Raw genomic sequence first — 25,060 nt, forward strand, 5'->3', positions numbered from 1 at the left:
AAAAAAAAAAAGGCAAGAAAACCTAGCCATAACCCAAAATCCTCCTTATACATCATACCGCATCGTCGTCACTATCCTCCCCCAACAACTCCCCCTCGTCATCATCAATGACATCGTAATCGCCCGAGCCGCGGGCAAAGCTGTCCCTCGTGGTGAACCGCCTCGCACTGGCGCCCGAGCCGTTGAGCCTGCTCCAGGCACCCCTTCCTCCTCCGGCGTCTCCACCAAGCCCCCACCTCTCGGCCGCGCCCCGGGCAGTCCTCCACACGGCGGCCGCGACGACGGGCAAGGCCCCAACGACGGCCACCACGGCGCTGAGGGCAATGACGGGGTACTTAATCCAGGGCCTGTCCGAGTCGAAGGCGGCCGCGCCGTCCTCGCCGAGGCGGATCTGGCCAAACTTGCCGTTCCAGTGGCGCCACACGTACCAGCCGACGGCGCCCGCAAGGGCCACGGGCGCGCATACGGCCAGGATGACGGCCAGGGGAGACGCGGCGTGCTTGCGCTCAAACTCGTCCTCGTGGCCCTTGCACGGGCGGACGGGCGACTCCTTGTCGTACTCGCGCCCGCCCACGCACGTCGTCAGCGGGATGCGCCGGTAGCCTGTCGGCTCGTGGTACTCAATCTCATCCGGGTGTTTGGCGCACCAGGCAACGGGATCCGGTGGCGGAAGCCCCTGCACTAGAGAGCACTGCCCAAATGCGTCCATTTCAAAGTTGTAGTCGCTAATGTGGGAAGAGTGTGTCAGTATCACCCTTTCTTGTTTCGACGGGGGTGGATGAGGAATGAAGGCTTACCATTCAAAGTCCTCCCTCGTGCAGGTGCAGTTCTGCTTGCCGTACAGTGGCTGCAATCTGAAATCATTGTAGCATTTCCTGTCGGCCTTCTTGCGCAGATACTGCGTCTTGTGGCCAAACAGGCAGCCGTCAGGCTGCAAGGGATGTTCCGGCGACCAGATGTAGTAATCTGACTTGTCCAGGTCGTCGTCATGTTTGCAAACGCGCTCCGTGAAGCCTGTAAAGTCTAGATTCAAAGTGAAGGGACCGTTGCTGTCTTTCCCCCAGAGCAAAAAGTTGCGTGAATTGCCCGCCCGGAGGGTCGTAATGTCCCAGACCTCGACCTCCTCGGCGGAGAACTCATGCTCTGTCCAGGTTGCACCTTGATCAAGGGAATAATAGAGGACCTTCGTCTTCGTTGCTGCCACAACAGTGGTCTGGATGAGTACCAGGACGGCACCTTGGTCCCCAATCGCCCATGTCCACTGCCCTTGCTTGACCCGCTTCCAAGAGATGCCGGCATCCGTAGTCATGAAGGTATCGGCATCCTTGCGCGTACCCAGGAATTCACCGACGTTGCCCCAAGCGAACATGATTCCAACCGCGCCCTCGGACGAGTACGTCTTGCCGCGATCCCTGCGTTCCGTGTAGCCATGGAGGTGCAACGCACACTTCTCGTCGCCCTCGGATTGGCAGGGGAACTTGCCAAACTCATCGTCCGCAGGGGGCGCCAGGTAGGCCCACCGAGCTCCGTCATTGTGTGTGATTTTGGTCTGCAGCTTCTTAGGGGCGCTACCCTGCTCGTCCGGATTGGCAACCACATTCACGAGGGCAACTCCTTCTATGCCAAGCATCTTCTCAAAGTCGACATAGTATTCGTCATTGCAATTGACGTTCCTCACGCTGACCACGTACGACGTCCCGTTGGAGTTGCTCTTGAGGATGGTTCCGTACGTGTGCTTCTCTCTCCTCTCAGTGGCGACGAACAAGTTAACAGCGTGCGTCGAGCTGTCCAGAACCGTATACTCATGCTGGTGCGGAATCACAAAGTCATAGGGGAAGCGGGCCTCAGCGAATGTAATACCGTCGAGACTCGCGCTCGCTTCCAGTGTCTTCTTGTCCGTATTCTCGCTTGCAACCACGATAAACTCGGACATGACGGCGAAATCCTTGACGTTCCTGCCGCGAACCTCGTCGTTCACAAACCAGTCATTGGTCGAGCTCAGCACTACCGTGCTGTCCTTATTCTCTTCCTCATGCCTCAAGCAGAGTATCTGCTCCTCCTTGCGATCGGGATACTTGTAGGCCGCGGATCCAGTAAACTCGCAGCGCAGGACGTATTGGCCCGCTGTCTCCCAGTGGTCCCCGCCATCCTTGCTGTACGAGGCAACTCCATAGCATTCGTTGTTCTCACACTTCTTGCCCATCCAGATCAGCCATCGCTTCTTGTCTGGATGGAAGGATATAGGGTAGGCTTCAGCCGGCTCCATGGGAGCTTTGAAGCTGTGGAAGGTCCTGCCGCGGTCGGGAGAATAAATGACATTCTTTCCAGATGTGACGAAGTAAATCATGTCCTTGAAGTATCGATGTGGGATGATGCGCTGAATGTCCTCGTCATCGAGCTCCTTTGGAGTTTTCCACGTCTTCCCGTGGTCGCTGGTGATATGAATGGGGCCCGCCGACGACCCCTTCCATCCACGCATGATAATGGTCTCATCGTCAGCGGAGCTCGACTCGCCGCGCTCAAGGTAGTGCTTCTCCCACCAATCCCACGAGCCTTTGAAGGATTTCTGAGTTTGTTCGACTTTGTCCGTTGCCGGACCCGAGGGCTTGCCGATGATATCAGCGCATTTCCGGTTCACATCCTTGTACTTCTCGTCCATCTCTGGAGTCGCTTTACACGTATTTCCCGGGATCTTGCGGTATCCTGAAGTGCCCTTGAAGGTGGCATCCGGATCGCCATCTTTACACGCTCCCTCCGGCGCGGCGATAGGCCCTCTGGAGATGCATTTGCCGTCCTTATCTCTCTCGAAATTGAAATCGCATTCGTAATCCATGTCGGTGCAGTCGCAATCCTTGGTTTCCGCCACGGTGTGCTTGAACTCCTGCTTGAGGAAGCATTCGGCCTTCTTCTTGCGGCGGTGGAAGCTCTGCGTATGGCCCATCAAGCAAGTCGGCTTCCCATCCTTGTCAACCCGTGCAAACCACTCCTCCATGTCATCCTCCTTGCAAGTGGCTTCGTGAAGACCCTCAAAATCGATGCCGATGATTTGCCAGTCCTTTTTTGTCTTCCCGATGAGGATGAATTTGAGACTGCTCGAGTCTGGGGTGGTGGTGAGAATCCATGGTAGGATCTTGAGACCGTCCGGGAGAGGCTCCTTTTTCCACTCCAACCCGTGGTCAAGGGAGTAGCTGATTTCGCCGACATCATAATCTTCCGAATCGCGCACGGCAACCAGGATAGACCCTTGGTCTCCAAATTCGTACTTGTGTGGCCCGTCCCGCGCCTTGGTCCACGTCTTGCCGGCGTCGTCCGAGACATAGAGATCTCCGTCCCAGTAGTCTTTGAGATGGCCACCCGTATTCCCGATGCCCATGACGAGGCCGGGAGCGGGGCTGGAGAAGACGCGTCCCACGTTACTTAAATCTGTCACCGAGTGGAGATGTATGCTCTTGCCATCAGCCGTCTTGACATCTTCAAAGGTCCGGCCATCGTCAAACGTGATCTTGGAGACGACCTTCTTCTTGGCGTTTGCCTTCTCAACTTCTTCCCAGTTTTCAACCGTATTGACCAGAAATATGCCCTGGATGCCAGTAATCTTCTCAAAGTCGACATTGCCCCTCTTGTTGCGATTTGTATGCTCAACGTTCTCGGTGAAGTAAGTCCCATTGGAGTTGCTCGTGAAGATTACGCCCATCGAGTTCGATAGCCGGGCGGTCATGACATCGATTTGGATACTATAGTTGGTGCTATCGAGCACAGTGTAAGCCTCCTGCATGATGCGGTGGTCGTGGCTGTCATGCGGCGTGGGGAAAATGGCGCGGTGCCACTTCTTAGTGTCGTCGGTGACAAAGAGGGCCATCTCGTCTGTGTTCATGGAGGTCGTGGCCGCCAGAATGTATTTCTTGACAGCGGCAACGTTCACAATGCCCTTTACAGGCTTGTTGGTGTCCAGGTCAGGCTCAAACTCCTGGATGTTGTCGCTCTCCTTGGTGGGCTTGAAGAAGTTGTCAGAGACCAGTAAGCGCTGGTCCTGCTTGAAAGGCGAGAAGGCGTCCCTAACGATGCACAGGATGCGGTTCTTATCCAGGTCATCCGAGCCCGTGGTAAACAGGTCCGAAGACTTGGCCCACCAGCAGCCGTCCGTGTTTCTACGCAGCTCCTTCGCGGGAGTTTTGAAGCCGTCAGTGGTGTACATGGCAACCTCCTGACAGAAGATGCCTTGGCAGACCATGCCGTTGAAGATGACACGGTCGGGATCGGAGGCATGGAATTGCATGATGTCGTTGCGGAACATGCTCATCTCGGCGCCAGAGTCGAACTTGTCCCATGTCTTGCCGCGGTCGCTGGTGCGAAAGTGGTGCGTGCCCTCGGTGAGGATGTAAGCCCGGTTCGAGTCGAACTCGTGCATCTTGAGCAGCCAGGCCTTGCCGTCGGGGATCGAGTCTACGCGCTCCCATTTTGCGCCGGCGTCATCGGAACGGTAAACAATGTTGGCATCTGTGTCCTGAAACAAGACAACGTCGGAGTCGGCGAAATAGTTGAGGTTTCTGGGCATGCTTTCAAGCGACTTGGTGTAGAACGTCGGCCGGTCATTCTTCGCTGCGAGGGGCGTCGCGCAAAGGGTCGACGAAAGCAAGGCCGCCACCTGTAAAGCTCCCCTGACCCTCATGGTGCTTGAGTTGCGACTTGGGCGGTCATTAAGAAGGACAGCTGGGGATCAAGAGCCTTGCGCGAAAGATTCAATCCAAGGGGTCCAGGGGAAGGCTCAGGCAGCACCGAGAAGCGTCTTGTCGCGTGCAACCAGAAGCAAGCGGCGAAGCGAAGAGGTTCGTCAGCTCTTCGCTGTCGTCTATATTCGATGATGTTTTCAACCGAAGCGCGAATGCACACAGAGCGGCAATACCGGTATAGTGGTTGAAGAAGAGCAGATTGTTTGTGCAAAAGTTGGACGAGGCGAGGCTGATCGGGAATATCTAGCTGTCTTTTCAGATGTCGTCGCAAGCTGAGACGCAGCTCGCCAATCGCAGCGAGCACCGAGCTGATATGGATACCCAAGTCGGCCAGACTTACGGAGTACGGATACTGATTACTTCTATGCGCCACAGTTGGTCTGGGCCCCTTGGATACAGTACTGTACAGTACTGTACAAGTACATAAGGTATATACGAATACATAAGGTGAACTACCACCACTAAGACAAGCACTGCTGGGAAAGAACTCTAGGGAGGCATCCACAATCCACAGAGTGGTTCAGGTAATTACTCCGTACCGTATTCTTCCCGTCAATCAATCCGCTTATGGCCAAATGCAGTTACATGCTTAACTGCACTGGCCTGTTACCTAGGGATTCCAGGTCATTTCTCAGTGGAAGAGCCTGAGAAACGAGGGACTGCACTGAACATTTCTTCTAGATGAAGTAGAGAAACGTGAAGGCTCGTAGTGTTAAGCCAGGAACGGTATGATCATTTTACATCGTGGTACCTAGATACCCGGGGAGGATCAACCCAACTCTGGGTCCTTTGCCGCGGTGGGATTACAAGGTATTGTACTGTACAAGTACATACTAGCGTATTAGTAGTTGAAAGTTGCTCAAGAAGACTGGCACGGCTATCGAACTACGGAGCAACAAGACGTTGTATCAATCTCTGTAATTCCGCTTACGCCTGACAGATAATAAGATGCAGAGCCCAAGAAGCAATGAAACAAAAGCCGTGATCGGCAGAGGTTGCAACCTGTCCAAAGAGCGAAACCTCGTGCAAGCCGAGCCGCCAACGCATCCCCGATATTTAGCAATTATACATACATATGACCATTAAGATACGATTCGGATGCATTGGCCGTCCCTGCCATTCGTGTATTGTCATGGTTAGAAGAGCATCAAGGCCTAACCAGCCTTGCGTACCCAATGTCAGGGGCTGGAAGGGTCCACGGCTGGAGGGGAAAAAGACAATCCAACATGAAATCCAGTCTTGTGCCCTCACACTTAAGAGCTGTTCTTGAACACGATGGTGGCCGTGCCGCCCTCTTTCATGCCGACCTATCCTGCTGTTAGCCTGCTGTCTACGCAAAAGTAAGAACCCCGATGGATGATAAATTTGCTTACCGTGCAGCCGTTGCCACCCCCATAGTATGAACCCTTCTTGAGCCAGCACGTCCCGGAGATATCGCCAGTAATCTCAATGTCGAAATCGAGTACCGCGGTGCTAGTGGGCAAGTTCGGGAAAATGGAGATGTAGGTTATGCCAGATTCACTCTTGCCGACACCAATGTTGCACGGGGCCCAATTGCCGGCGTCGTTGGGGTATTTTGAGCTCTTCCAAGTGCACGCTTCCTCGACCTCATATCCCAGTTTATTGACGTAGTACTGGGCGGTTGTAGGCTTGCCCTGCCATTTGTAGTATGTCGACGAATCCGTGTTTGTCAGCGGATACGTGTTACCCGGATAGGTGTCAAGAGGAATGACCATGGCCTCGTTGCCGGGATAGTCAGTACGGCAGACGGCGGCATTGCTCGAGAGCTCGTTCCGGATAAAGACGCCGCCGGCACCCTGCTGGCAGAGCTTCTTGAACTTGGGACGGGTGAGCTCCAGCTTGCCATTCTCGTTGCACCACAGACCACCAACGGATTGGCCAGTGGCGCCCTGCGAGTCCTCGGGCCACTGCGTCTTCTCGTAGCCCGGAGGGCAAGCGTACGAGCACATCATCTCCTTGCTGCACGTTCCCGAGGTGGGAGACACAATGTTGTCAACGGCCACGCCCTTGATCCACTTTCCGAAACTCGCTAGAGTCGTCCAGCCGTTGGTGCCAGTCCATGGGATCGCGATGGCACCATAGTCGGTCGGGACATTGCTGCAGTCCAGCTCGCCATCCGGGAAGTCAGCGTCGATGCCGGTGCCTTGGGAAACAGGCGACGAGGTGGAGGAAGCGGGCGCAGTTGACGAGGTTGCGGGGGGTGGCGCCGAGGACGACGTAGATGTTGTCACCGCTTTCTCAAAGAACTGGCCTCCCTTGTCGTCACTAGCTATCGAAGTGCTGACGATGGGCGCAGGCGCGGTGAACGAAGGCTTAGTCGAGCCCATGACAACAAAAACACCATCCGAGATGCCCTTTTCCGCCTTGGAAGCGTCGACCTCCTGCCCATCCAGCACATACTTGACAACGGTAGGGCCCTCGACCACCTCAGTGACGACGACCGTGTCGCGCTTCGCAATTGCCGCATGGTCGTGCTTCTTGGCGTGGCGGTGATGATGGCCATGGTTGTGAGGCTGAGCCGCAACCCCAACAACAGCTGCCGCTGCTACGGCAGTTGTGATGAATCCCTTCATCTCTGCCGGTTTTGAGGATGTACACTATGAGTTGGGCTGCTGTCAGTCTCTGCCCATGTAGATCGTCAACACCTGCCCCGTGCTCCTTGATGGCCTACCAGGGCCACGACGAGATCACCCAGAAGCGGAGAGGGTCCGGCTGGCGAAGCGTGAGGATGTACGGCTGGCCTCCTGTGGCCTCCTGTGGAACTCACCTAGCGATCGATGCGATGAGCACAAGTGGATTCACGTATCCGTCACCTTGGTCTCCAATTCAGGTTGTGATCGTTGTCTTCGCGCGTGTTCCAAAGGAATGTGTGAGAGAGCCCAAGACCCTCTGTTGGATGGAAGTGTTCGTAAAATGTAGAAAACGAGCGACAACAACAGTTCAAGAGAGGGATGAACTGAAGAAAGCGGAAACGAGCGTCCTCCAGGGGTGGAGCAAGGACTGTTCGCTTGGTCCGGGCAGCGGGCCTGGCTGGGAGAAAAGGGAGCGAAATGAGCATCTGCCAGGATGTTTCGCCCAGAACTCGCAGAGCAACCCAACAGGGTGGGGATTGAGGTGCTTCCCCATTTGGCGAAATTGGCAGAGGGCCACCAAATTTTTACACGCTGGTTCCTGGATGCGCCACTACTGCAGGTACCGTGCCTGTCTAACTTGCGGATTGGCTTCCTGGGTCTTGGCCCCTAAAACCACCACTTTCAGTTGGCTGCACCAGTTGGCAAATTGAACCTCACGGATGAGATGTGTGAGCCGATACCTGAGCAAACCATAGATGACAGCTTCAAGTTGCACCACAGCGTTATCGATGTTGTGTTCACTCATTATAGTGTCCTTGTATTGCACTTTATGCCTAGACGTTGCGTTGCTTTGCTCCCATGGCTCCTCACCCTTATGAGGATCTTGCGCACCTCATTACGCGGCGCAGGTCCACCGTCGTACCCTGGCCGAGTTTGTTCTCCATCTCCCCGATGTGGCCTCGATCGTCCCATCATCACCTTCCGTTCGAGATAACGGTGTACATAATTAGCGTTACTAGCCCCTCCGTAATGTTGACGGATTTAATAATACTCAACACGTTACGATACGCGCGGTCAAGCGATTGGCGCGTGCGTAATTTCGTAAAACTGTCCCAGATTGATTGCCGGCCAATCCTCCAAGAAAAGTTTGGACGTCACCGGTATTGATGCTGTTTACTGCTGCTCCCTCCTTCGATGTCCTACAGTACCTGTTCAAGAAATATCAGATTTTGCTTGGACTAAACGCCAAATATTCTCGACGTCCGCGGAGAGGATGCTAATCTTAATGTCCTTTGTTGTCGTCCAATCTTAACTTAGGAGGTGGCAGGATTCCAAGACGACCCTAAAAAGCTCGGCGGGACAAGATTCATAGCCACCACCAAGCTATCCCAGTCGCATCAGGGCGACATACTTGGTACATTATACAAGACATAAACAGATAAAGCTCGCTGAAAGACTACCACATATACATAACAGAGCTGATTGTATCCGCAGGCCGTCCTCCCCGCCGTCGAAAGTTGATCGCTCTGCAGTGCGTCTGGGGATTGTTGCAGCCGCTTTTCTGATTCCATAGCAACAATCTCCAGCCTCTATTTGCACGGCGGAAGGGGCGCATTCCGAGTTAGGGCCAAGGAGGGATCCCCAGGAGTCCAGGACAAGAGCGAGGTGAACGTCGGCCTTCTACCAAAACCTCGAGTCCTCGCCCGGGATTGTTTCCGAGCATCGATGCCGGCGCGTAAACGGAACTCTTCACTACCGTATACACTAGCGGGTCTGGGCGGCACTTACCATCGCCAGACAGATCATTGTCTGCCATACTTAAAGATCTGTGCAAACACGCAATAGCAGCATCTTGGCTTGAACAAAACAGTCGCGGCAGCTTCGGGGAAGTGCACATTCTCATCTCGCGGACTTTGCTTGAGCAAAACAGGATCGCCCGCATTCGGTTTTGGGCTTTTGGCAGTCGTGCCTCTCGCTGAAGACTACCGTACCCACAGAAGTCGGCACTGAAGAATCAAAACCCACCATATGTCAGATAGGCGCGGCCTGCCTCGCCTGCTTACTGGATTACCATCGACAGGAAATCGTCAGAACTTGCCCTAGAACACGGATATGGTACTGAGTACGGAGGTCCTAGCGGTCAGTGTCCGCAAGTTGGAGTTGTTTGGCGTCGCTCGTTAGCTGTCGGCGTTCTGGTAGCCAGATGCCCAGCGTAAACTGCAATCTTTGCCCTGCTACAATTCCTCGGGTCGGCAGGGCAAGGGCCGTAAGATCTTGTTCCCATGTGTCGTCCATATCTGTATGCGTCGGGCCGGGTTGAGCACTAAGGGAAGGAACGCCCGAATGTAAAAGCCTCCTGAGAAAAGCCTTGTCCGGACGTTTGCCTGAACGAACACCAGTATTTCATCTGGACCGACACACATGTGGCTTGCTCGGCAAGTTTTGATGTCGCTTTGTTCTTAATAGTAAGCTACTCTTCACTCTTCAGCACATCACGCGGTTGGCTTCTGCCTTCTCGGACCGCTCCGACAGCTCTGAGTTTAGCCTCCAGGATATGCGTCCCTGAAGGGCCAAGCCGCAACTGACGGAGGATGGCGGGGTTTTGACGATACGTAGGTACAACATCATACACAGGTAGGCCCCATCATCACGCTTTGCTGACCCGTTTGGGCTGTCAACAAGCCTCACGTACCACAGTAAACAGGATGACTAAGTAGGTAGGTAGGTAGTTATTGTACACAGTCACTAGGCTGCTTCGTAGTGATTAGCTCCCAAATCTATGAGCGCACTCTGTCGGTGATTGGATCAATCGAGAAAGTTGTCTTGTAAGCTAACCAACCTCTACCAACAGCTACGAGGCGAGCTCGTAGGACGATGGGGGTGATGAGGTCAGTCCCAAGCGTTGATACACAATGAGCGGGGCTGCAGGTGTGGTCTTTTTACCTTGGTAACCAACCGATCGGATGGACTGATTTCCAGGTTTCGATCTACCGTAACTACACCAGCTCAGGACGGCCCTTCTCTACGGTTCCGGGACAATAAGAGTGCCAGATCCGGGTCAAAGCAGAATTTCATAGCTGGGCAGTAGCCGTTCTTCACATGCGACCAGGCCTGCGGTGCTCTTCTTGCCTCGAGGGGTGAGGATCTTTCATGCAAGGGATACGGCGGGATGCGAGCACAATCAGGCGATGAAGGTTGGAATAGAGGACATAACTAGACTCGAAGTCTCAAGCTCCGTCCAAAGTCGACAAAATACCGGTACCTGATGCTCGGGAGAATGAATATGTAAGTCGTCAACTTCTACGGAGTACAGAGCACTGAGTAATGGCTTCATTGGCGCCCCCAAGGAAAGCAGGGGGCAGGTCGAGTCAATAAATGTCTGTCACAGCCTCAACGGCTGCTTGTCACGGCTGAAAGTTCGTCTTGGAGGTGGTTTGGCTGTGCGCCACTTCGTGTTAAGGGGATACTCTTCTCACTCTATGCCAGAGGATCCACGATCTTTCGCCAACCAAAAGCATTCGCTAGACATCACAACTGCACAGCCACTCTATGGCCCGCTCCAACATTTTCCCGGCAGGCGACCGCATGTAGTTAAGCTCTGACGCCTGATTAGTCGTATTTACCCTCAAGAAGGCAGATGGTAATTTTATTTGGTACTTCATGGTCCATGGGCTCCTTCAGCTTTTCGAACCCCTTTGGAAGGGCAATTACGGAGGTAGAAGGTGAGGCAATGTGTCCCAACGTTGAGGTAGACCTAGCAGCCCAGGGGACAGCAACAGCAGCATAATAACTAGAATGACGTTGGTCAACCCCAACTTTCGCATGGTTCTGATTTCCACGGGGAACGATTCATATGTCGCTGTGCTGATTTACAACCTTAGACCTTTTGACAATCAATGTCAGCATTTACTGCACACTACGATTTCCATCGCATACCTTGATCATGCGTGGAAGGGGCTGGGTGGCTTGAGAACCTCCCGAAAGAGGCTAGTGTTGCAAGGCTGGGGCGGGCTGGAGCGCGGATAGAGCTTGGACCTCCCGAAGTACCGCCTAACAAGCGTAGATCTTGACACCCGTCCTAGTTACGAAGTAGGTGATCTGTGGATGCCAGTTGAAGCAGAAGCACCAAGTCGCAAAGCGCACCCGCGCCCATTTTTCTTCCCACTGTTCCCCATCGCAGCCTTCTTTTTCCGCCTCGAGGCTTTTCGCTCTCCCTGCCACATCGTTCCCAGTGACAAGAGCAAATCCAACTGCCGTGTTCTGGGTTGCATATTTCTTGACAGTAATTCGAGCCGGCCGGCTCTGCGGGAACTGCAGCGTTTGGTTCGATTAGTTTGCCTTACCCAAGCAAGTTTTCACGCATCCCGCGTCTCTGCGTTGGCATTCCCTTTGCCGTCGGCTCGCACCCCAAGCTCTCGCCACGATCTCCAGCCACACATCAAAGCCTCGAGCGTCCCCTCAGCCTGGGGAGACCGCACTCTTGACGTTGCTCTTGACCGTGTAAGGGCGATAGACGTGCATTCACGAAACTGAGCGCTGTGCTCAGTTCAACCTATCCTCTGTCGTCGGCCTTGGCCGTCTTGTCGCGTCTCCTGCCGCCTCATGGCCTCGGATCGGGGACCCACCGCGACAGAAGCTCCGCGTGCGGCCTCAACTTCGGCCGCGCCGCATGCCGCTGTAGCAGCTACATTCTCGCCCTTCACCGATTTCTCACGGCAGAAGGCTCTCAAGCGCGCTCGCTCAGAGACACCGGATACGTCCGATTCGGCTTCGGCGGGCGACATATCGCCATCCAAGATCGCTCGCTTGGTCGGATTCGCGCGGCAGTCGAATCCGCCTTCGGAAAGCCCCCCCACCGAGGAGGAAAGAAACCGGCAGGAAGAAGAAGACCAACAACTTGCTGCCCAACTTGGAAACAACGACGAGACCAACCCGGAGAAGGATCTCAACGAATTGATGTCAGGCGTCGCAACAGCCATGAATCGAGCGCAAAACTCGAATTCCCAAACGGGGCAGTCTGCGATGGAGACGGCCGCAGCGGCCGCCACGAGAGCCCTCAGTTCTGTCACCATACCAACAGGTCAAGCTGCGGGTGGAGAGCTCGAAAACGATAGTCCGCAGAGCAGTACAAGCGCAGCTAGCATGGAGGACGGTGACGGGCAGGTTGTCGACAGCCCCACAGCCATGGACGTCGACTCTCGCAGCGACCAGCGGCTTTATGCAGCGCAGCCCGAGGCGCAGATAGAGGACAAGACGACAACTTCGCTTTCGTACCCTGGGGTATTGCCATCTGAAAGCTCCATGCCGGCATCCGATCCTCAAAGGGGAATGAGCACGCCCGCACCGGGCTCACAAAACCCGGACCTTGCGCCCCGATCACCGAGCAACAAAAAACACAAATGCCCCTATTGCGAGACAGAATTCACTCGGCATCATAATCTCAAAAGCCATCTACTCACACACAGCCAGGAGAAACCGTACTCTTGCCAATCTTGCCAGATGCGCTTTCGCCGCCTCCATGATCTAAAGAGGCACGGCAAGCTGCACACGGGCGAAAAGCCGCATGTGTGCCCAAATTGCGACAGGAAGTTTGCTCGCGGGGACGCGCTGGCTAGGCATAGCAAAGGAGCGGGCGGGTGCGCGGGGAGGAGATCAACCATGGGCCCCTTTGGTATTGGGTCAGCGGACAATTCTGCCATGTCGGGGGATCTGTACGAGGGTGCGGGGGCAGACATGGCGGAGGAGGAGCGGCGTCGTTTAAGTATGCCGAGCATCAAGGCCCAGCACGTAGCTGGGCAATCAGGATCGGAAAGCTATGGTGCCCACGCGCAAACGTATCCCCCGGCTGGTCGACGGTCCGGCGTTGCTGGTGGTTTGTATCCCCCGAATGCCGACCGCGGGTCTTTGAGTACAAATACGTCGCCCAGCGTACCCAACAGCCACACACCCCACACCAGCATATCTTCAGTGCCGCTGAGTGCGGGCAGTTCTTCCATGTACTCGCAGACCGGTATGACGGAAAGCCCCAAAGCGCTGAGCCCTGCCGGAGCCCAAGTGAACGCTGCGGGCCCACAGCGATCAGCAGCTGAGCAACATCGCGGCGCTTTGCCTACGCATGGTATGTCACCGGCGTCCAAGCAAGCCTGGCTCTCCAAGTATCCCCCCGCTGACCCAAACGCAACCAAAGGCAATGCGGGGCCGACCCAGCACATGGCCAACCGCGGACGCAACCGCGCCGGTGTTCCAGCTGCGCAAGGTACAGAGAGCGGTGCGTTTGGTGGTGCCGACCCGGGCTACTGGGCCTATTTCCAGCACTTGGAGCAACAGGTCAAGAACCTTGCACACCAGGTGGAGACGGGGGCGCTAGCCAATGCCCAGCTGGTGGAAAGACTCAACCTCCAAGACCAGCATATCGCTTCCTTGAGCGCCGACATCGCGGCCTTACGACAACAACTAGCCGGGTCCCCAGCAGAGGGCTCTCCCGCGGAGGCTAGTGCCGAACCAGTTGCCGAGTCTACCGCACAGCAATAAACAATGGGTATATTGGTAGGTCACGGCGCATGTCGGCAAGGCTCCTGCGATCGGCGTTTTCTCTGTAAACACGAAGACGGCTTGTCGGGACTAGGAGCACCTGCTCCGCCTTCGCTACATCCAGTTTCTCATATGTTCTTCGGGCGTTTGGTTAACCGGCTACGGGAATTGTTTTCGGCGGTTTATGGCCGGGGTTGGGTGTTACGGTGTAGAGACGGCGGTACTCCGTATTGGGCTTTTTCCTTTTGCTTTTGTCAACAAAAACGCGAGGGCGAGCGTCAAGGTGAATGATTTGGTGTTTGTTGCTGGCAAAAGTGGCTATTTGTCACAATATGGTGCCCTGTTGCTAGTTGGGCCATACGCTTGCCGGTAAAGACACGTCCGACATTATCGCCTGCCACGACACCGAGAACAGCCAGGCTTCTGTGTTTTTGCGGAGATTGTAGTACTCATCCACTTCGATCTCTGCTGTATGTATCATAGGTATCGCATTTCCGAGACCAGGTTGCCTCATGGCATCGAAAATGAAATAATTCCGGCTTTGGGCATTGAAACGTTGAAAACCCTTGCATTGAGCCCTTGAGCATACTACCTAGTAAGATCAAATAGTTACGCCGTGCTCCGTACAGTACCGGTATGAAAAGAATTCCCCATTCAATTTATGCTTGGCAGTTCGTCTCGGATGATTACCGTAACCCCACCCCCTAACGTCATCATTAGCACTGCCAACGCTCTGGCTAGCGAACGGCGCCCAGGGCGCGCCTGCTCCGAAGTAAGGGAACGAATTCCAAAGACGAACACGATGCATGCTAGAATCTTGAGGAGAACAATGATCCCTCGTCTGATCAGACATTTTCCGAACTCCTAGACCCGTGCACGGCATGTGTCAACCTTATCTGGCGACATTACGCAAGTACTGCGAAGTACACGAGTAACTCATCGTACAAGTCCCCGACCAAGATCGATCATCACCGGCCCTTGTGCCTTCCGGCTCTCTCTGACTACCTTCCGTCCCTAAGGTTGCCCGACTCAGCTCCCCACAATCCGGGGTCGCGCCCGCCCATTCCAGCGCCGATACCGAGTTCGCGCATGCGTAGCTGCCTTTTCCCTACAAAAGCAGGTGCTCTGCCAGGGCCCAGACTTCATAAGCCATGTCTGCTCCAGATCTTCTCGTCTCAGGTGAGCAAACCTGCAAGTCAACATGGAGAGAACACTCAGCGTAGCACATGGTGTTGGCGCCAAGCCGACTCGAAAGAACAAAAAGAAGTGGCCTGCGAAGAAGAAGGCTGCACAGAAGGCGCTGCAAAACAACAGTCCAGGCCAGCCTATTGACCCGGATACAGGGCGCCAGAATGGTGGCTTCGCTGTGCCCGTGCCAGACAGTGACACGTCGTCAGTGTCGTCAAGAGAGGAGAAGAGTGATACTGTGCGTCGGCGTCCCTAACGCTCGGCTCGCTTAAGGGGCGGTTGCTGACAGACTGCTGCAATAGAGCCTCGAGAGCAAGCCGACGTCACCATCTCAGGCACCATCTTCCGAGTCCGTGGGAATGGAGCTAGAGGAGAAGATGTCCTTAGCTGAGTCAACCGGGGATGTTGCAGAGAAGGAGGCTGAGCGTGTCTCGGTCGAGCTGCCGGCGAGGAACGAATTGGGCGACGATGAAAGAAAGGCCAATCCCATGCGTATGCACCTCTCCGATAACGATCTACATCACACGGTGTCACCAGCTTCGAAACACCCAAACAATTCAGGGTCCAATGGCGTGGCTTTGCTGGATGGCGACCTAAGAAGACGCCGTAAAAGGGGCCCCAGAGCTCCCCGGGATCGTGACTATCCCCCGCTTGTCGACACGGTCAGCATCGATGACAGAGCGGCCCGGGAGCGAGCTCGAGCGATGGCCTATAGGGCGGGTGGCATCCGGTTCGCGCCTTGGAATATACCCTGGCGTCGTCGACTGCAGACCCTGGCCGTCATCATGCATCTGCTCACGATCGTCGTGCTGCCGGCCTTCTTCTTTTTCCTCTGCGCCATCCCGCTCACGTGGCCCATCGTGATACCCTATCTCCTGCACATGCTCCTCTCCAAGTCGCCCACCGATGGCCGGTTGCGCATGCGTTCGGAGCGCTGGCGGCGGCTCCCCGTATGGAAGTTCTTTGCCGAGTACTTCCCCGCGAAGCTGCACAAGACGCACGATCTGCCACCGACGCGAAAATACATCTTTGGCTATCACCCGCACGGCATCATCTCGCACGGGGCCTTCGCGGCCTTTGGCACAGAAGCGTTGGGCTTCTCGGATCTTTTTCCGGGCATTACCAACTCGCTGCTCACACTCGACGCCAACTTCCGCGTGCCCCTTTACCGCGACTATATCCTGGCCGCGGGTCTGCGGTCCGTGTCCAAGGAGTCCATCACCAATACGCTGACGCAGGGTGGCCTCAACGGCGAGGGCATGGGCCGTGCCGTGACCATCGTTATTGGCGGAGCGCGCGAGTCGCTCGAGGCCCGCCCCGGAATCATGCACCTAATGCTGACTGAGCGCAAGGGATTTGTCAAGATGGCGCTGCGCACGGGAGCGGACTTGGTCCCCGTGCTCGCCTTTGGTGAGAACGACCTGTACGACCAGGTCAGCCCCAAGCGGCACTCGGGCCTGCATAAGCTGCAGCTCAGCCTGCTCAGGACGCTCAAATTCACGCTGCCGTTTTTGCACGGCAGGGGTATCTTCAATTACGACGTTGGCCTTATGCCCTATAGGCGGCCGCTTAATGTCGTCGTCGGCCGCCCCATCATGGTTGCCCAGGCTAAGGACGGCGAGATTGACCCAGCCGAGCTGGACAGGCTGCATAGAGAGTACATGGATGAGTTGAGGAGGATGTGGCATACGTACAAGGACGTGTTTGCCCCTGGCCGGAAAGAGGAGGAGATATTGTTTCTGAACAAGTAAGGAATGTGTTGATCCAATGGAGTGGCTTTTTTTAGTACGATTAGCATTCTCCCTTGCTTAGGTATTCTTTTACATGACTAGGGCAGGCAAGGTATTGGGCGGCTCAATTGGTGGTTATGGCATTATTGTTCTGTTTCCTCTATGTTGCTGCTTGTTGGGGCCTCGGAAAGACATTCACAGTACGAAGCTAGACGGAGATGGTGATATGATATGTGCGGCGTTCGAGTTCTATTACTTAGAGTTGGTCGGTCCTATCGAGGCGTTTATATCAGTGTTGAGAAATGCTGTACGAACTTTCCAAGCATGCAATTGGAGTCGATACTTGTCTTCAGCTTGGTTTTATTCCTGCCAATGTTTGCCTTGCTCTAGACTGAGAGTGTCTTCAGGTCCCGTGATGTGTCTGTCATGCAATTCGTCGCAGTTTTTTCTCCGCGATCAACAGATAGCATCAGATCGTGGAAAGTATTGTATCGAACTCGCCTTTTTTTGTTGATATATCGAAGCAGGGAGTTGTCCCGAGTCTCGTTGCATTAAACAACTTGTAAGTCCTATGTTGGGCATTACATCTAAATGTTCAATTCAGACCATCAATCCTATAGCTGAGATCTGTGTCTATTGCATTCCCCGACTAAACTAATAGGTATGCAGGGCCCTACTTTATTCCAAATGCTCTTAGCAGATCACCAGCAGCCAATATCGTGGGCGTAAAAGCGCTCTGTGTGTGACATGGTTCACATATTATCTTCTGGGTTGCTGGGCGACGGGGTTCGTCCAGAGAGGGCGAGCTTCAACACCACCATGCAAGGCCTTTATCGTTCCCTGTCCAGGGAAGGCAAGGGCGACAGAAATGGTAAACAAGAAGCACATCACCCCTACCAGCCAGGGGGGTCTGTAGTGATTCTAGATGTACGGCAGCGCTCGACAGTCTCTGCAGTGCTGCTCAGAGTCTCGGTCCTTCTCGTCTTCGCCGTCCAGCTGAGCATCTGGGCTCTGAAGTTTGATTCTCACGGCCATGTGGAATTGGTATGGCTTGCTACCTACTTCCCCATCTCATCCTGTCCTTCCAGAAGTCGTTCCCGTATGCCTGCCTGCCTGTCGTCTCCTTCTCCAAGCTGTCTTGCATTGCACCTTCCCCGCGCACCAGTCGAACCAAATCAAATATGCGCACTCACCCGCTAGAGGAACAGACAAATATTAGTTCATGAGAGCAGTTACTAGTATTGCTTGTTTTATTGTTCCCAGGGATACCCTCTTGCCAGAGCACCCCATGGTCCATTACACAAGACTGATAGCAACACGTCTTTTGCAGCCTGCAATAGTCAGCACAGCCCGAGTCGACCTCAACTACACCTCATACGAGGGCCTGCGACTGCCCAACGGCGTGAATGCATTCTTGGGCATGCGCTATGCCGCTCCGCCGGTTGGACAGCTCAGATGGCGAGCGCCGGTGGAGCCCACGCGGACCAACACCGTGGAATTAGCTACTCAGGTATGCCACCTGCCCACATCTACTTAGTACTACTAGAATCTACCGCACAGTTTATTCTGTCTTTGTGAGCAGTCCGCTGAATACATGTACACGTCCACATGTCGAAGTTTCCCCCGTTATGTCTGGGCATTGCAGCGGGCTACCTATCTCCTGGTCAGGATGAAGACTGCCTCTATGTCAATGTCTGGGTCCCGTCCAACGCCACCACTAAGGCAAAGCTGCCGGTGTGGGTGTTTATTCAGGGCGGCGGTAAGTTGTAAAGAGCTTGAAACTGCTCTGTGGCTGTTACTTACCATCTGTGTATGGGATCCTAGGATATGTCGCCAACACCAATGGCAAATGGAACGGTGCCGAAGTGGTGGAAAAGTCCGGCCACAGTGTCATCCTGGTCAACTTCAACTACAGAGTCGGTCTCTGGGGCTTCCTGGCCAGCGAGCAAGTCAGAGCTGACGGCGATCTGAACGCTGGCTTGCTCGACCAGCGGATTCTGCTCAAGTGGGTGGCGGCGCACATCTCTTCGGTACAGTGTCTTCCGAATCGGAGTTCGATGAGTCGTTACTAGTCGCTCACTACTCAAGCAGTTTGGCGGAGATCCTGACCACGTTGTTATTCACGGTGCCTCGGCCGGGGCTGGGTCCGTTGCCATGCACCTGATAGCCTATGGCGGACGAAACGACAGCCTCTTTGTTGGTGGCATGGCCGAGTCCCTGTTCTTTCCGGCCCAGCCGTTTGTGCGAGAGCTCGAGTACCAGTTTGACAGGGTGGTACGACAGACAGGTTGTAGTAATATATCTGAGACACAGCAGATGACATGCCTTCGCAGCAAGACTGTCTCTGAGCTGCAGGCTGTCAACCTCGCCCAGCCGTTTCCCGGCCGCCGGGAACCCCCCATGCCCCTTTTCTACTGGACCCCCTGCGTGGATGGAACTCTCCTACAGGATCTGCCGTACAGATTGTTTAAACGAGGGCGGTTTGTCAACGTGCCAATGCTATTTGGTACGTCAACAGACGGTATGTGTCCCACTAAAGGGATCCTCATCGCACCACGTGTAAATTCAGGAATGACTAACATATCAACTCTCCTAGAGGGCTCAGTCTTTGCGGCAGACGCCGCCTCTGAATCCGACGTCGCCAACTTCCTCGCCAACAACTACCCGCACCTGACTAGCAACGACACGGACGCCATTCTCGCCCGGTATCCCAAGCTGCGCCCCCTACCCGCCCACAAAGCCTGGTTCCCCACCGCCAGCCAAGCCTACGGCGAAGCAACCTTCATCTGTCCGCAGACGAACATCCTCAACCTGCTGCTACAGCCGCAGTCCCAGCTCCTCCGCCGTAAAAACCGACCCCTATTCGCCTACCGTTACAACGTCCACGCCGACGAAAACCTGGTCGCGGGCCTGGGCGTGCCCCACCTCTTTGATGCGGCTGCCATCTTTGGGCCGGACAACATCGGCGGCGGTGGCGGCGCACGGGAGAGCTACAAGTCGTACAATGCGCCCGTCGTGCCCCTGGTCATGGGCTACTACACCAGTTTTGCCCGCTCGCTAGATCCCAACCGCTACCGCGCCCCCGGTAGCCCGGAGTGGCCGTCAGTCTGGGAAGGCGGAGGCGGAGGTGAAGGAGGAGGAGAGGGGGCGATGCGACGGGTGGTGTTTGAGACGGGCGGCGAGGTGCAAGTGGAGAGTGTGCCGGCTGAGGAGAGGCAGCGGTGTCAGTTCTGGATGGACGGGTTAGGAGATAGGCTGGAACAGAGGTGAGGATTGTGTTTAATTGCCTGTTACTTATTTATTCTCACGATTCCGCTCCGATGTAATGCCATAGTGGTATCACTGCCATTCTAGTTGGCGGCTATAAGCCATGGACAGGATTATAATGGCAGCAAGTGCTAAGACATCCTGCCTAGGGCCGGGCAAGAGGGGCCCTACACCTTTGAAGTCGCCATCTCCTGGTTACCTTCGTAAACAGGATACGCGACCCTGAATGCCACATACGGCCATAGGCAGTAGACAACTCGGGATCCCGTCCGCTCTCCCCTCGATAAGCTACTGACCGCTGAACTAGTACTCAGGTCGGTGACGACTGGGGAATCCTCAGTGGTGTATGTTCGCTTTTTGCTCTGATTGGTGCTTCTCGGGTGTTTCTGGAACGGTCAAAAGCTTCATTACCCTGGTGTAATGCTGTTTGCTGGATGCATATAGAGGGTGAAGCAGTCTGTCTCAATCCACGGCATGACTTGCTTTGAAACGTATGTTGGTCTAGGTGGCCATATCAATTTCGAACCCGTACCATTCCCAGGATAGCCAGCACTCGTTGTCAATTACCCCTTTTATTTACCCCTTTTATTTACCCCTTTATTTACCCCTTTTCACATATCACTACCTTTCTCAATTATAGCGTGTGACCTCTCAAAAACACTCTGGTACACCGTCACCGAGGCGAGCCTCTCCCTCTTGGCATTCCACAATGACCTGCACGGCACCACCGGGCCAAGCCGCGTCTCGCCGTTTTTGCGCCCTTCCTCACCAGCCTGATCAATTGACAGCACCCGAGCATCTACATACCTTGCCAGCACTGCAGCAGCCGGCTCTTCCGATGCGGAAGAAACATCACCAGGAACCACGCCAAGCTGTGCAAGAGCCGCCCCGGCCATCTGATGATAGTCACGGGATTTCTTCCCGCGAACCTCGTAGTCGTCCCCATTGAACCTGTGAGCAACCACAGTCTGGACAAAACTCACCCCGGCGGCGGTGGTAACAATCACCTGCGACACCGTCGCCTCCCCCTCTTCCTCCTCCTCACGCCCTCCGGGGTTACTCGATACACGCACATCATCACGCACAAAGACACTCCCCGGGTCGGCGTGTGCAACGCCGAAATGGGCATGCCACTCGACCCCGGCACCACGAGGAAGCTCGTCTACCTCGGCGACAAACAAGGGCGGCAGCACAGCGGTCTTCGCTCCCTCGGCTGGGGCAAGCACGCGGCGATCAGGCAACGATTCCCCCGCCAGCGACGGTTCATGCTGCTGCGGCTGCTCTCCGCCCTGGTAATAAGACCTGTACTGCGGGTTGAACCGGCGATCCCACAGGTCAGGGCCCTCGTCTTCCTCCTCTTCCGTTTCTTCACCACTATCACCCTTATTACTACTTGCCAGTGTTGCGGCGTGCGCCGTCTGCCATGCGCGAGCAGCTAGCATGGCTCTTGCTTGCATTTCCATTTCCAGTTCCATTTCCATACCCGCGGCGGCGGCGTCATCAGGCTGCGGGACCAGCCGTGGGAAGTAGGCCACGGCGCTCGTCCACCACTGGACGCCCATCTCGGCCCCGATGCGCCACAGGTGCTGCAGCGCGAGGACGAGCTGCAGCTGCAGCTCACTGGCACTACTACCCTTGATGATGTCGGCCGGGGAGGGGAGAGCCATGGAGGCCGGGACGAGGGGGATCTGGCCTGCGACCGTAACCAGTCTGGTCCCGGCGTCCGTATCTGCCTCTGCAGTACTGCAGCTGCTGCTGCTGCTGCTGGCGAGGCTGGCGACAGGGATAGAGATGGCCTGGCTGTAAGGGCCGATATTCGCCGGGGCCCAGTACGAGCGGGATTGAACGTGCAGACCGCGGCGGTGGCGGAGGGGGGAGGAGGAGGCGGCGGCGGCGGTTGTGTGCATGACCGAGAGGTAGACAACTATCTTTGCACCCGCGTCTGCTGCGGCCGAAAGGGCGTCGCCGCAGGAGATGGTGACCCTGGACGGGGGATTGGGCGCATCGAAGAGGGCGCCGTAGACGGCGTTTACCGCGGGGAAGTCGGCCATGCGGCGCAGGACAATGGTGGCGCTGAGGATGGCAGAGGAGGGTAGGGAGTGTTGGCAGAGTCGGCGGCGAATCTGCTCGACGATAGACTGCGTTTCGGTCGTGATAGAGTTGAAATTGCGGCCGGCGAAGCTCCAGTGCTGGAGCTTCCGGCTGGCATGGGCTTGTAGGCTCCCTATGGGAGGGATTTCGGTGCTCGACTGCGCAGCGAATGGCTTGGACTCATCGCGCGCCGGAGAGGAGAGCACATCCAGCACCCTGGCAAATTTGGCATCCAGCAAGTCCGGAATCCTCACGGCGGATGTTTCATTCCTGTCGTCCCCCAGTCCCTTATCCTCTAGTCTTACATTCTGCAGCCTGAGCCAGGCGCTTCCCCCGCCCTCCCTAACAACGTGGCGGTCCTCTTGGGCCACGACAATTCGCTTTCGAAACAGCGCTGAGGGGCCGTCTACCACGAGGGTCTCAAACTCGCCCCCTTCACCGATGACCGCCCCGGATTCAGCCGGACCAAAGCGCCGCATCGCCCTGGCAATACTGGCCTTGCCTTCTGGGCTTGCAACGTTGGTCCAGAGGAACGAGTCATCCAGACCACCACTCGCAACCTTGACGATGCGGGCTTCCAGGCCGGCGGCTGCCATGTCATCCAGGAGTTGCGCATCCGCCTCCATGGCGGGGTCCGAGAGCGGCGGAGTTGGCAGCAACGGAAACTTCCATAGGTAGGCCAGGGGTGTTAGTCCGAGGCGGATGGCAACCGATTCCACGCGCGTGCGCTGGTATGTGCTGAGGATGGCGCCGGCGCATAGGGCGTTAGCCTCTGAATGCGCCGCCTTGACGGCCTCCAACAGCGGCACCATGGACTCGGTCTCATCGGGCGCACCGTCGCCATCCCGATGGCCGGTCTTGGTGCCCGGAGGACGAGAGGGCTCATAGTGCGAGTAGTCCTTGTCGTGCTGGGTGGCACCGCCGACAATGGCCCGGCGATAGAGCGGGATGCCGGTGGCCTCGGCATACAAGGGGATCACCTGGTGGCCCACAGTCTGGTACATGAAGCTGTTGAGGTCGTGCTCATCCTCATCTGGGGCACATGGAGCACACGCGGGCTCATTTCCAGGGGTCCCACAGTCACGGCAGGCATGGGCCGGCGCACTGGCGGCATCGTCAAGAGCTCCATCCTGGCTCGCGCTTGGAGCTGCCAGCACCGGGGGGGAGGAGGGAGTCTTCTTGGACGGTCCGAGCGGTCGCGATAGCGTTAGTGGCGGATGCAAATTGGCGAGGGCGACGATGTCGTGACCATTTGCTCGGCAGTGGAGGAGCGAGAAGAAGCTATCCTTGCCACCGGAGACCAGGGCGATCACCTTGAGCCCAGGCTGCTTCGTTGACATTTGTTTGTGGTCTGTATCCGTAACTGTCGGTATTAGAACCGTTGACGTTGCAGCCGGCGACGCCGTGGAGAACACTCAAAGTTCTGATTAATTACTGCATACCCAAGTCAACTGTTGTGCCTACCGTACCACGGTATCCGTAATCAGCTAACCAACGAAGGCACTCATGTAACCTCAACCTCATGACCCGGAGCGGAGCAAGGTGCCAACAGACTGGAGCCGGATCATCCCGCCCGTGGGCCTCTCTGTAACAAGCGAAATGTGATTTCGGAGGAGACACTAGAGTTAGTTATGGAGTACAGATGCAGCTCGATGCAGCATGACCACGCTGTGGGTCATTATAGCCAGACTTGCCGGGTTGATGGATTCCGAAGTCCATGTTTCATGCTTTGAGCGGCCAGAGCCGAAATCTGGCCGTCTATCGATTGATGGTTTTTTAGTGCATTGTATGTGCTAGGGAGTGGCCTGTGGTTATTTGCACTAGCGCTTGAACTAGCTGTATCGAATTACAGTACAGTAATTACCGCCAAGTACCGGGGTCAGTGAGGTTTGGTGGACCGACGGCGAAGTTAACGTTCTTAGTGGCCCTTGGCTCGCTGCCTCTAGCGTCCACGGTGACAGGAGCCTATAGGGACCTGCTCCAGTGCTGCCCAGGACTTACTTAGGTACAGTACAGACTAACCTACACATAACGATTGGGTCGGTTATAGAAATTTAACCGTTGATTCCAGGTTATTGTTATCCAGAGTTAACCCATTTCCTACCCAAGATGGCAATTTATAGGGCAAAACCTCAACTCGACCACTAAAATCGTAGGTTCAGTGCTGCCCTAAGGCTGCTTAGCTAACCATTTCAGGGAGGCTAAAGCTCTGAGACCTCCTTGACTATAGCGATTTGTATATATTACTTAGTAGAGATCTAACGATTTTTGTAGTAGGTAGGATTTTGCAATCTCTCATATAAATAACGATGGGCTTAGGATATTGACCGCCAAAGGTAGGTAATCGTTATGCCTCTAATCGTTATATGTAGGTCTGACTGTAGCTGGCTCTTCAGTCTCTATAAGGTACCTAGATGCGCTATATTAACTACCTAGCACGCCTCAGCTCTCAACTAATGTAACTCATATATAGATGTCTCTTTTTGACAATCAATATTACCATGGATACTTTGTATGTACCTTACACATATTCTGCAATTTTAAGAGAATAACACAGTATGATCCGCAGTGATTTCGGGCCTGAGACGATCTGCCCGCTAACGCCACTGCTATTTTGTAGGCTTCGAATGCATGCTTGTTCTCTGGTGTGGTGGGGACTTGAACAACTGGAGGAATGCAACCATTGTGTCGGGCCGAGTGATAGTCAATTCCAGGTTGCATTGACAAGGCAACGGCGAATTCATCAGGAACACTGTAGGAAACCATCGGCATTCAGCACAGACATCATCCTTACTGTGTATACACCGCTAACTAAAAGAGTACAGCACCCGACGACACGAGCTTCGTATTTCAACACGCAGAGAGCTTCCACTGATGTGTGACCCGCGCACACCATAACCTTGTCCGGGGATGGATAGCAATCCTGCGA

The 25,060-nt window shown here is 55.3% G+C and overlaps 6 protein-coding genes across 6 annotated transcripts; 3 read left to right on the forward strand and 3 right to left on the reverse strand.

Moving 5' to 3' along the window:
- Positions 1-11: 11 nt before the first annotated feature.
- Positions 12-5,016, reverse strand: N656DRAFT_721736 (Oligoxyloglucan reducing end-specific cellobiohydrolase). Its single transcript, XM_064812489.1, has 2 exons — positions 798-5,016; positions 12-725 (listed from the first exon to the last, which is right to left on the reverse strand). The coding sequence occupies exons 1-2, from the start codon at positions 4,667-4,669 to the stop codon at positions 53-55; spliced, it is 4,545 nt and encodes a 1,514-aa protein (XP_064674861.1). The 5' UTR covers positions 4,670-5,016; the 3' UTR covers positions 12-52.
- Positions 5,017-5,490: 474 nt separating this feature from the next.
- N656DRAFT_773375 (glycoside hydrolase family 132 protein) lies at positions 5,491-7,690 on the reverse strand. The gene is made up of 3 exons (XM_064814049.1): positions 7,519-7,690; positions 6,104-7,348; positions 5,491-6,037 (listed from the first exon to the last, which is right to left on the reverse strand). Exons 2-3 carry the CDS (start codon positions 7,322-7,324, stop codon positions 5,984-5,986), a joined length of 1,275 nt encoding a protein of 424 aa, XP_064674862.1. The 5' UTR covers positions 7,325-7,348; positions 7,519-7,690; the 3' UTR covers positions 5,491-5,983.
- Positions 7,691-11,428: 3,738 nt separating this feature from the next.
- Positions 11,429-14,167, forward strand: N656DRAFT_773377 (uncharacterized protein). The gene is made up of 2 exons (XM_064814050.1): positions 11,429-13,442; positions 13,512-14,167. The coding sequence occupies exons 1-2, from the start codon at positions 11,927-11,929 to the stop codon at positions 13,853-13,855; spliced, it is 1,860 nt and encodes a 619-aa protein (XP_064674863.1). The 5' UTR covers positions 11,429-11,926; the 3' UTR covers positions 13,856-14,167.
- A 754-nt stretch (positions 14,168-14,921) lies between these two features.
- On the forward strand, positions 14,922-17,181 carry N656DRAFT_773378 (DAGAT-domain-containing protein). The gene is made up of 2 exons (XM_064814051.1): positions 14,922-15,281; positions 15,346-17,181. Exons 1-2 carry the CDS (start codon positions 15,057-15,059, stop codon positions 16,792-16,794), a joined length of 1,674 nt encoding a protein of 557 aa, XP_064674864.1. The 5' UTR covers positions 14,922-15,056; the 3' UTR covers positions 16,795-17,181.
- A 33-nt stretch (positions 17,182-17,214) lies between these two features.
- N656DRAFT_773380 (alpha/beta-hydrolase) lies at positions 17,215-20,302 on the forward strand. Its single transcript, XM_064814052.1, has 7 exons — positions 17,215-17,335; positions 17,443-17,817; positions 18,104-18,283; positions 18,391-18,532; positions 18,598-18,803; positions 18,865-19,294; positions 19,370-20,302. The coding sequence occupies exons 2-7, from the start codon at positions 17,593-17,595 to the stop codon at positions 20,041-20,043; spliced, it is 1,857 nt and encodes a 618-aa protein (XP_064674865.1). The 5' UTR covers positions 17,215-17,335; positions 17,443-17,592; the 3' UTR covers positions 20,044-20,302.
- Positions 20,303-20,557: 255 nt separating this feature from the next.
- N656DRAFT_773383 (adenine nucleotide alpha hydrolases-like protein) lies at positions 20,558-23,890 on the reverse strand. The gene has a single exon (XM_064814053.1). It carries the CDS (start codon positions 23,469-23,471, stop codon positions 20,652-20,654), a length of 2,820 nt encoding a protein of 939 aa, XP_064674866.1. The 5' UTR covers positions 23,472-23,890; the 3' UTR covers positions 20,558-20,651.
- Positions 23,891-25,060: the final 1,170 nt, after the last annotated feature.

This window comes from Canariomyces notabilis (assembly GCF_033297395.1).
Source record: "Canariomyces notabilis strain CBS 508.74 unplaced genomic scaffold N656scaffold_1, whole genome shotgun sequence".
Lineage (NCBI taxonomy): Eukaryota > Fungi > Ascomycota > Sordariomycetes > Sordariales > Chaetomiaceae > Canariomyces > Canariomyces notabilis.